This window comes from Xenopus laevis, chromosome 3L (assembly GCF_017654675.1).
Source record: "Xenopus laevis strain J_2021 chromosome 3L, Xenopus_laevis_v10.1, whole genome shotgun sequence".
In the NCBI taxonomy this organism is placed as follows: Eukaryota; Metazoa; Chordata; class Amphibia; order Anura; family Pipidae; genus Xenopus; species Xenopus laevis.
In genome coordinates this window covers 78,135,995-78,148,324 of record NC_054375.1, presented here as the reverse complement: position 1 = coordinate 78,148,324, position 12,330 = coordinate 78,135,995, and the positions used below count along the sequence as shown (strand labels likewise).

The following is a 12,330-nucleotide window of genomic DNA, read 5'->3' as shown; positions in this document are numbered from 1 at the left end:
ATACCACGTATGTAAGTTACATTCCAATGAAATTCATTACAGTAGCTTCTGTCCAGAAGAATTTAAGCAACCTATATTTTATAATATATGCTTTCAAATGTGTGATTAGGAATATAATAAAAATACTTTATCAATAACGTATCTAGATGTAATCTGCTGGAACGGTTGTTTTTTTTTTCTTATGTCATTTGTTTATAAATATGTTACCATAACAAATTGGTACTGCCCAGCGCAAAGGGTATTTTAGAGGCCTAGAAACTGGGAGAACATGAGCTAGTTGCAAAAATACACCGCCAAGATTATCCACTCTGCCTTCTAGGCTAATGGCAGTCCAGGAGATGTGCCCGAGTTTCAATCTTTGGAAAATGAAGCACTGGGTATGTTTTCTCAACAGCAATACTTGATTTTCAGTTGGAAACATTTTGGGGAAATCGGTCACTCACTGTAGTGTCTAGCCACTCCCAACAACTGCCATATTGTTGCTATTGTCACATCACTTCCATGTGCCCAGCTTCTGTTTTCAGTAGTGCCTGTGTCATTCTGTTGCTTAAATTCGTTTTTTCTGATCATTTTACTTAAAGAGTAATGTTATAAATGCTGTATGTTGCATACTTAATATAAACATGAACTTACTGCACCAAAAGCCCAATTAAACCAATGATTTATGCTTCCAGAGTTGGCACAGGGGACTGTCATCTTGTAACTTTGTTAAACATCTTTGCAATACCAAGACTATGCACATGCTCAGTGTGGTCTGGGCTTCAGTTGGGAGGTTAAGCTTAGGGATGGTCATAAATGATCAAAACAGCACAAGTCAAATAATTTCTGCCATAGAAGCTGATACAGCAAGACTGATTAATAATCAGAATATACAGACTACACTGGGTCTGTGGATACAAATCTACACAGTTGTTACAGGGAAACAAACAAAGCTGCTTGAGCTCTGGGAAGTAAGGTGTGGGGCTCCCCCTGTCGTTTGAAAGTATGATCGTTCCCTGCACAGCAGTTAGGGACCTAAAGTTTCCAAACTGCAGCTGTCGGAGCAAGTAAAATGAAGGGGGAATTTCACTGCATACAGTCAGGTTTCTTATAAAAACGGCACACATTTTTTAATTAAAGTATATTGGAGATAGATTTGTTTTTCATTAAAGAAAGTACAAATGGGATTTTATTTTTTTGCCTTTATATCCCATTTAAACAGTAACACTAAAAAATTGAAGTGTTTTAAAGTAATGAAAATATCATGTACTGTTGCCCTGCACTGCTAAAACTGATCTGTTTGCTTCAGAAACACTACTATAGTTCATATAAACAAGCTGCTGTCGAGCAATGGCTGAAAATGAAAAACGGTTATATGGCACAGGTTAAGTAATGGATAACAGATAACACCATTAGACAGGCAGCGCTTATTTGCTATCTGCTGTGTAACTAGAGCTTTTTCTCCTTTGAATGGCTGCCCCCATGGCTACACAGCAGTTTATTTATATAAACAATAGTATTTCTGAAGCAAACACAGCAGTTTTACCAGTGCAGGGCAACACTGCATTATATTTTCATTACTTTTATTTTTTGACGTTACTTTTAATAAACTGGAATATCTACAATCACAATAGTGTATAAGAGAAATAACAACATACATATAAAGAAGTATCATATGTAGACACGTTGGAATTTTAACAAAAGATGAAAATAAGAACATACTGTACAAACCTTGCTAAATGTATTTTTTTTTTTTTTGTTGCTATCTTTGGGTTGGTCTACACTAGCTATGTCCAAATGGCGGCCCTCGGCCTGGATGCCCCCTTGCATGGCCCCCACATGAAAATCTGTCTGCTATGACTGCTTACCTTGTGTAAAATTTAAAAGGTATCAGTACTGAGATTAACTGGCCCCTGCATTGTTTAAACCTCAAATTCAGACAGTAAACTCCTGCATTGTTCACACCTTTAATCCCCCCTGCATTGTTCACACCCCCAAAAGCCCTGTACTGTTCACACTCTGACTGAAAGTGCCCACATTGTTCACTTGTCCATACCTCATACAAACTGCTGGAGGGCACCAGCATTGTCTCATTATAGTAGTCCAGATAGGTTTTCCCGTCTCCTATTGTATTCTGTCTGCCCTATGCTCCGTGTGTGTGCCAGGCTCTGTCTGCCCTATGCTCCCTGTGTTCTATAATCTGCCTCTCCTATGCTCCCTGTGTGCCTTACTCTGATTACCCTACACTACCTGTGGGGCATAAGCCTGGTAGGATTTGTTTTGGGGGTTTGTTAGCATTTGGAAATTGTTGTTAGGGGCCACTAAGGGGTTTAATCATGTGCTGGGGGTGCTGTATTATTCACAGGGGAGGAGGAGGCATATGTATTTATTTTTTCACATATGAGCGATATCCCTGCAGTGAGCACCAACCATAATCATGAATATGAACATGATCTTAAAGTTCTTGTGGTAACATGGGCGTGGTTTAAAAACAGCGAGTGGTCAACACTGGCTTCTATTAATCTGCCCTCCACCACATAGGCCAGAAAAATTACATATACATATATATATATATATACACACACATACATACATACATATATATATATATATATATATATATATATATATATATATATATATATATATATATATATATATATATATATATATATATATATATATATATATATATATATATATATATATATATAAAAGAGCCTGGTTGTTCTTGATTGCAGGCCTAGGACAGGCAGGCTCATAGGAAATGCAATAATGATTACATGCCTGTGTCCTTGAATCGGGCACCTATTTTAAGTATGAAGAGAAGAAGGCAGTAGAGTACATTTATCACAACAATTAAGAAAACCTTAGCAAGTCCTTGAAACGTCTTGCTTGCAAGTGTAGAAATGTAACGTGTGGGAACAGGAGACTGAACAGAATGTCAGGGAGAAATCAGCTGAAAGTATGCAAGGCTTGTCTTGACAATGCACGACTCTGCACATCATCCTCCAGCTGAGAAGCAACATCCGTACACCTATAAGTGGTAACTTTTTCAAGGTCTTTATACGAACCAAAAATGAGGAAAGATATTGGCTGGGTGGTATATCTGAATTAAAGGAACAATAAAACCAGAAAATGTTTTTGTTTTAATTTGTATTTTATTAGTTTTACAACAAAGGCAACAGAAGCATCCATATACTAAATCTGAAAAGAAGGCGTAGTATATATAATGTAGTAGCTCAAGAAAGGGGGAGGGGAAGTAGAAGTATAAAGGTTCCCATACATTGTACCACTATATATGTGTGAATATAAATGGGTGAGAGAATGGAAAATGTATCAAACAAAGTGCTCTGTCTAACGGAGGCTGTAGCCCTGACCAGCTGCTATTATTTCAGCGATCGGACTAACCTACACTCTGAAGTTGACCAGCTGCTACAAATGATATACATCATCATTTACGCACACAAAAGATTATATTATTTGCCAGCACTAAAAAATCAGCCTGCATGAATCATTTTAAACACCTTTTACAGATATTGTGGTACTAGTTCATCATTTTGGCCAAAATATGTAAGCTCACATGCCTACACTGCCAATAGTGTACTAAATATTGAAGTGAACTAGTGCGCTCACTAGAGTCTCTGAGCAAAGTGAACATGGTTCAGTTGCACATAAGGCACATTGGTCAATTATTCCAAATGGCTCCTGAGTACAAAGTGAACACAGTTCCACCATTCACTTACATATAATGCTCATTCTTGCTGGGGGTTTAAATGTTTTTAAATGCAATATTTACACAGTACACGGTGAAGGATGTTAAATGTGTGGCCTTCATGTGGCACTTGAGCTTAGATATTTTGTCAAAACACCACAACATGCCCCTCGTCTCGGATTCTGGCAGCGGACTTCACGTCATCTATCTTGCAGATCCTCAGTAAGATGACTGGGATATCGGCAATCTCCATAAATTTTGTTGCATGCGCAGTCTACGAAAACCGGTAAATCGCTCAAACTGCGCATGCGCCAACATACCGATCTCCCACGAAGGACCCGGATGGATGCCGTGAAGTCTGCTGCCAGAATCTGCAACGAGGGTTAAGTATAAAGTATGAGGCATTTCCGGGGGGGGGGGGGGGGGGGAGGGGGACTACTGGGTTTTTTATTACAGGGTTTCCTTCTCCTTTAAGGTGAGTAGCCTATCCTTACTAGACCTGACCTGTCTAGGGTCCACATTAGCCCTGCCTGCCTGCTCAGGGCTAACACAAAATGGACCCTAATCACATGGCTGCCCAGGACTTTATATGTTAGCACAGTGCCATCTACCAGGCACTGGTTGAACTGCAGGAGGCATAACTAAGCAGGATAAGGAAACAGTCCCCTCTCCTGTGTTTTAGGACCCAGTTAGGCATCTATAACACTAGGGGACTGCCTGCTAAATAATACTGGGAGACTAATTTACCAGTCCCCTACACTAGTAAAAGAGCAAATTAGATGAAACATTGCTATAGAATAGCAGAACATATCTGCATTTATTTAATCTATTTTTAGAAACACCGTCCCTCTTTTTAGTGTTTATTCAATTTAGTGCCACTGAGGAGAATTGTGAAGTGTGGAGTGTCCTATAAAATTAATTTTTCTTCTTTTTGATACGTTACAGGCATACTCGAGAACCTACTCTCCATCAGCATATACAGAAACATTTATTTTTGGATGTGCAGATTGTCCTCTATCCAACCTACCGAACCTCAACTAGTTAAGTTAATATTTGTTTCTTTCAGAAAGAGAAAAACTAATTATGTATGACCTTGAGATGCAAAGAGACCAGGTAAGCCTGCCATCACAGAAACACACTGTGTTCATAGCCAGTACAATAGTACCTTTGAATGACTCCATTGTGGTTTACTTCAGTCTCACAAGTCTACAGCATACATTAGTCTCTGTTTAAAGGGGAACCTATTTTGCCCACCACAAAATATTTAGCTTTCTTGATAAACCAGGAGCTTGTGGCCAATTACTATAAATACACTATAGGTATTTAATTTATTATCTGGAATGCTTGGAACCAAGAGTCTTTGTGCAATAAGGAAATCTTTATTCAAAGCTGCTAAAAGATTTGAGCATTTAAAACCCACTAACATGGCATTGCTGTAGGTTAGATGGCAATATTCTTCTCAGGATGCATCCATAGCCTCTAGATATTACTTATCTTTGTAGCCTCATACATGCTTTAGTTGTTGGCATTGTGCAGTGCTAAAGAAATTAATTTATATTTAAGTGTAGGCTACAAGGACATCTTTTGTGGTCTGTCTCTGACCAAGAGGAACAATTTCCCCACCTCCCTGAGGCTGGCAGCAAAGGCTCTCCCACAACTTGTTCCAAACTAAAGTTATGGATTCTGTAACTTGAAGTCCTTCAGCTTTCCAGAAAATCTGTACAACGCCCGCCCACCATGGATACTTTAAAGGGATTCTGTCATGATTTTTATGATGTTGTTTGTATTTCTAAATGACATTGTTTATACTGCAGATAATTCACTCTACAATATAAAATGTAATTCCTGAACCAGTAAGTGTTTTTTTAGTTGTAATATTGGTGTTTAGGGAGCCATCTCAGGTCATTTTGCCTGGTCATGTGCTTTCAGAAAGAGCCAATGCTTTATGATGGAACTACTTCCTGGCAGGCTTTGGTTTCTCCTACTTAATGTAACTGAATGTGTCACAATGGGACCTGGATTTTACTATTGAGTGCTGTTCTTATATCTACCAGGCAGCTGTTATCTTGTGTTAAGGAGCTTCTATCTGGTTACCTTCCCATTATTCTGTTGTTAGGCTTTCAGTGCAGAAGTCTGCTGGAGCAGGACTATTGACTGATGTGTTTTGAAAGAAAAATGTTGCCTTGAAAATATCCCTTTAAGCTCTAGAATTCATCACTTCAACATGGTACAATGTGAGGAAGGAGTCAAAGGACTCTGCAAACCTTTTAAACTGTCCAATTAAAATATGTTTTAACATGTCATATGGTTCTGTGTTTTTATTACTCGCAAACAATGAAGATTTTCTCCTCTTTTTAATTGTTACCAAAAATTAATTACACTTACTAGATGGTGCCATAAAGGAGAGGCTTATAAACTTGGAGTGGCAGCGTGTATATATGCAAGGTTTTTTTTATAATTTTATAATTTTTTTTTTCAAAGTGTTATTGTCACAGAAAACAGAATCAGTTAATAGTGCTCCTCCAGTAGAATCCTGTACCAAAATCTGTTCAAATGAGTAAACAGCTTACTGCCTACTGCCTGTCTGCCTCCTGACATTTCACTTCAAACATCTGGCAGTTGGTGCAACAAGCAGCCACCCAAGGGGGGCACAAGTGTTCTGTAATCGAGCATCAACGGGTGAGTGCTTGCTCCTCCAAGGATAATAAATAGGGATGCACCGAATCCACTATTTTGGATCCGCCCGAACCCCCTTATCGTTCATGAAAGATTCGGCCAAATACTGAACCAAATTCTAATTTGCATATGCAAATTAGGGGGTGGGAAGGGGAAAATTTTACTTCCTTGATTTATGACAAAAAGCCCCCTTAAAAAGGAGTGTTTGGGGGAACACTAATTAGACTATGAGTAAGTGCCCCAACAGGCATGAAATGCATCAGGCCTTCTCCTGTATGTCCCAATAACTATATTATGGTCATTATTTTTGGAGAAATAACTCACAATTTTTGGTCTCTGCCAGGGCCGCTCCGGCCATGAGGCAAGGTGAGAATCTAGCCTCAGGCGGCACGGAGCGGCCAGTTACCAGGGGTAGCAAAAAGCCGCCTCTGGTAACTTTAAGAGCCGAATTTCAGTTTTTTAAAACATATTCGGCTCTTCTAGCGCAGCGAGCGCAATAGCGCTCACTGCACTAGCGATGCGGCCCCTCCTCCACCCGCTCCGACGCTGGCAGCAGCCCCTGAAACGTGCCTAGTCTCTGCTAAGTGCTTTGTGAGGTCATATGTTACAAAGCAAACGAAAGTATAGAGGCAAGGTCAGGACAGGTACGAATCACTGAGTTGTGCCGAAGAGGTGCCATTCATGAGCAAATTAACTGTGTGCCTTGCTCCACTGGGAGAGAAGGCTAAAACGTTCAAAAATACAAACCAATTCCCAAATGTAATACAAGCCAAAACTGCTAAATGAGATGTGCAGGAGTGCATACTGATTTATCACAAGTAAATTATAATATACATAGCTTAAAAAATAAAATAACCTAAAAAGAATGCAAGCCACTTAAAAATGAACAGTTGCAAGGGATAGCAAAATTGATATGATGATCATTGCTTACCTCACTCCTACAGTAGGCACTTACTGGCATGGCCGCCATAAAATGTTCAGGGCCACCTGGGCCCCGCCCACCCCAGATCCCGCCCACTCCACACTACAGTTAAAAGACCACATAGACGTCAGTGCTAAAAAAGGTAACCCCCCCCCCACACGTGTCTGGGCCCCTCTACAAGTTAAAAAAAATAATTGGTGATCAGGGCCCCCCTACAAGTTTAAAAAAAAATATTGGTGATCAGGGCCCCCCTATAAGTTAAAAAAAACATTTGTGACCAGGGCCCCCCATAAAAGTGTTTTTTTAAAAAAAAAACATTGGTCATCAGGAGCCCCCCTGCAAGTAAAAAAATAATTGATGGCCTGCCCCCCCTCCCAAGTTATAAAAAGCCATTGGTGATCAGGGCCCCCCCTGCAAGTAAAAAAAAAAATTGCCCAGATCCCCCCAAATTTTTAAAAAAATGCTTGCCAGGGTTTAGTGTCTAAGGGGGGGGGGGTACCCATGCTTCACTTACTTGATTAGCGGGGCCCCCCTGCATTCAGCATGCTGCTCAGCAGCTCTGTGCATGGAAGATTTTCTCCTATTAAGATTTCCTGTACCCTTGTGGTCCTTTAAGAATAAGTCCCAGTAAAGCTGTACAGGGATTGGATAAGGGGTCCAATCTCAATGCAGATTTACCGGGACTTATTCTTTAAGGACCAATGAGGTTACAGGAAATATTAATAGGAGAAAATCTTTCTAGCACAGAGCTGCTGTGCAGCACGCTGAAAGCAGGGGGGGCCTGGCTAAACAAAAAATCCTACGGACCCGGGATAACTGTCCCCCTGATGGCGGCCCTGCTTACTGGTATGTGCATGTGGCCTTATGCAGCCTAATACTGTATGTCATACATGTTATCAAGCAGTTGCATATGGCAACCTTGTATGCATTATCAGTGTTGGTTTGGTGTGATTTAGTTATGTGTATATGTAAGATGAATGAATATCATTACAACTACAATATAAATAGGCAACATTTTACATTATCTACAAAGAGGAATAATATGTTTTTTAAAAAAAACATTATCTGCCACAAGACAACCTGCAAAGACGTTAACAGGATTAATGTAATTACCTTTAGCCCCCTGAGGATCTGATAAACCAGAAACTGGATTCGGTCTTCAGATAGCTTTTCATGTTTCATTATTTTGCCAAGGTCCGTACCCATGAATGGCATCACCAAATAACTGTATAAAGGCAATTGGGACAGTTAGGAAGCAAGGAAGTACAGCACAAGCACATAAAAATACAGATCACATAAGTGATAAGTGAAAGGGCAGTCACTACGCAGCATCCCATTGACAGTCAAAAATAGTTTAAGTGTGCCCAGAATTTGAGGGTAGCAGGTATTCCAAAGATGATATATCACACATTAAAGAACATACGTAAATTTGCCATTTATTAAAAGTATTTGCATGGCAGTTATTAAAGGGATACTGTCATGGGAAGAAAAAAATTTCAAAATGAATCAGTTAATAGTGCTGCTCCAGCAGAATTCTGCACTGAAATCCATTTCTCAAAAGAGCAAACAGATTTTTTTATATTCAATTTTTAAATCTCACATGGGGCTAGACATATTGTCAATTTCCCAGTTGCCCCAAGTCATGTGACTTGTGCTCTGATAAACTTCAATCACTCTTTACTGCAAGTTGGCTGCTGTGGTCACTGACCCCAGCAGCCAAAAACTATTGCTCTGTAAGGCCAAAATGTTAATGTTATGTTTTATTACTTATATTTTTATGTAGACCTTCTTTTATACATATCCCTGTCTCTTGTTCACACCACTGCCTAGTTGCTGACCCTAGCAACAATATGAAATTAAAGCTGCTGAAATACCAAACTGGAGAGCTGCTGAATAAAAAGCTAAACTGAAAAAATAAAAATGAAGACCAATTGCAAATTGTCTCAGTATATCTATATCTATAGAATACTAAAATTTGATATAAAGGTGAACCACCCCTTTCAGTATAAAAATGACAGTCTTTAAAGGGATACTGTCATGGGAAAAACACAACAGTTAATAGTGCTACTCCAGCAAACTTCTGCACTGAAATCCATTTCTCAAAAGAGCAAACATATTTTTTTATATTCAATTTTGAAATCTGACATGGGGCTAGACATATTGTCAGTTTCCCAGCTGACCCAGTCATGTGCCAGCACTTTAGGATGGAACTACTTTCTGGCAGGCTGTTATTTCTCCTACTCAATGTAACTGAATCAGTCTCAGTGGTATTTGGCTTTTACTATTGAGTGTTGTTCTTAGATCTACCAAGGAGCTGTTACCTTGTGTTAGGGAGCTGCTATCTGTCTTGATAAAGGGCTCTGGGCCCGAAACATGTTGTGTGCAATAAAGAGCACTTAGCAGCAAATTCTGCCTCTTCGTTTGCTTTCTCTCAGCTCTCTTGTTATTTGACTTCATTTCCTACACCTGGAGCGGGGGTGCCTTGCTGAGATTGAGAGCATAGCTGCCAGTTCCCCAGTCACCCTGTTATATTGTCCAGGAGCTGCTATCTGGTTACCTTCCGATTGTTCAGTTGTTAGGCTGTTCGGGGGGGGGGGCGGTGACATCACTCCAACTTGCAGTACAGCAGTAAAGAGTGTAAACTGAAGTTTATCAGAGCACAAGTCACATGACTGGGGGCAGCTGAGAAACTGTCAATATGTAGCCACATGTCAGATTTCAAAATTGAATATAACAAAATCTGTTTGCTCTTTTGAAAAACGGATTGCAGTGCAGAATTCTGCTGGAGTAGCACTATTAACTGATGCGTTTTGAAAAAAACATGTTTTTCCATGACAGTATCCCTTTGTCTTTTTCGTGTTGATAGTGAACATGTACTGCAACAATATAAAATTTTCAAAAGCTAACATTTACAATTATTGTGAGATTAGCTAATAACGAAGTTGCATTGCTGATCTACTGCATGTGTGCAGACTAAGTGATAGGTTGGCAGCTTAGCCTTATTCAAGCAAGCGTATCAAGTCTTCAAATGCCACTGCCTAAGCGACAATCAATTGTGTGGCTGCAGGCTGCTTCTAGGAATGGGGCACCTTTCAGGAAAATGATTTCCAATCAAATTTATTTGACAATGTCCTTTTTATGAGTAACCCAACATGGTTCAAATCAAATGTGATGCCAGAGTTATATTAATAGTAATTAATTGCAGTACAGGTTTCCAGCTGTAAGGGACAATGATATCATTACTGTACTGAAACAATGTGGGGTGGGTGTGGGATATGACTTATGCAGATACAATACAGAACAGTTATACATGGCAACAGTAGCACACCATGTAGGCACTCCAGAACTCCCATTTTATAGTACAGGTTTGGAAATTTTCTATCCAAAAAGCTCTAAAATATAGAAAGACTTTCGAAGAAACAGCAGCACTTCCAGCAATCAGGATGACAGAAACATGACTAACTAAATTCATAATATGTTTAGGTCTTAGATATTAAGTAGAACCAATATTTCATAAACTGCCTCTACAACGCTTAGGAAACGCCTAAGGAAAAACATGCAGTTAAGTTTATACTAAAAAAAAAAAAAAAAAACCAGAAAAATGTAGATTGGGCAATAAAGCTCACTTAGAAGAATGTGTTTACTTCTAAATTCTCAAAAGGGTCTTAATACATGCCTCTGGTCTTTTCTGTTAGTAAAAGGATAAGTAATGTAAATTAGCCCTATGGGAACTTTTGTCAAACCAAGATTTCACAAAATGTTTGCCAACAGTGAATTGCAGAGCAATACAGCTGTTAGCTATGGCCTGCTTGTGAGAAATTTAAGTCCACAGCAGGCTTGCTGTTGAACTACATTTTTATTGTGAAAAATCCATAACACATTGTATCAATGAGGGGCAAAGTGGATGAATAAATGCAGATTTTACTCTCATTAATCCAACACTCAATCTACCAACAGCAGAGTAATATACACTGGTCATATATACATACATTTGTAAATCAACTTGACCAAATTCTGACCAATTATTAGCCAAATTCATTAAAGTCTGGTGCACTGAATGAGCAATGCAGGTCATATATACTGTAGTTACGTAGTAGTAAGTAAAGTCATCAAGTTCAACCTGTCCAAATAAACCCCAGTGCAGATATATACACAAAGAGAACAATCAACTTACATACCGTATATACTCGAGTATAAGCCGAGTTTTTCAGCACTCAAAATGTGCTGAAAAAGTCTACCTCGGATTATACTCGAGTCAGTGCCTGCAGACAAGCCCTCTCCCGCTGCCTTCTCCCGCTGCCTTCTCTCTGCGCACGCCCCTGGGAGTCGATGAGAAGGAAGACGTGGGTGGTACAGAGGCGTGACTTAAGACTGTACGACGGAAGTATGAATGCGCACTGTTTGCGCAATCACGTTAACTTGAGGAGCGGCGCGTCCTGGCATGTATGCGAGTGTGGGAAGTGATCTCTGGATGGAGTTCGGCAGCGATACAATCCCACCTGCTTCCGGCAGCAGCAGTAGCCTCCCACATACACAGAGGAGGGACAGGCTGATCCGCCAGCCCACGCCTGCAGGTACCAGATTTTTTTTCCACGAGTGCAGCTAATTAGGCAGCAGCATGCAAGTCTAACGCCCACTCACCGGGGACCCTCGGGCTCTTTGGGCAACTGCCCCCAGCTCGGCTGAAGAGAAATAACTACTAGTGAGTGTCTCCACCACAGCCTGTAACCTGCTTCCCTTATTGGAGCAATTATACACACAAATAACCAGTGCTAATTTAGCTGTCCAGTTATATACATTAAATGTCACTATAAACTGCTCATCAAGAGGCTGTCATCCCTTACTTAATGGAATTCCTTGCAGAACAGAAGTCATTTATGAGACTATAAAGGGTAGTGGCAGAGGGGTTAATACCCTCTAGGACTGTGGCTGTGGGATAGCAGTGACAATTCTGAAGGGAGGGGTTAAAGGGCTGAGCAAGCAGGACAGAAGCAGGAAGAACAAATGAATGAAGCAGCTGAGCTGTTTGCTTTTCAGA

At 40.0% G+C, this 12,330-nt stretch overlaps 1 protein-coding gene across 1 annotated transcript in view; it reads right to left on the bottom strand.

The window, feature by feature from the left end:
- Positions 1–12,330, bottom strand: part of LOC108711159 (mitogen-activated protein kinase 12) — a 45,106-nt gene that overhangs the window by 17,927 nt on the left and 14,849 nt on the right. Inside the window, exon 4 of the mRNA XM_018252605.2 lies at positions 8,406–8,517. Within this exon, the coding sequence (XP_018108094.1) occupies positions 8,406–8,517 (112 nt within the window). The remainder of the gene's footprint in view (positions 1–8,405; positions 8,518–12,330) is intronic.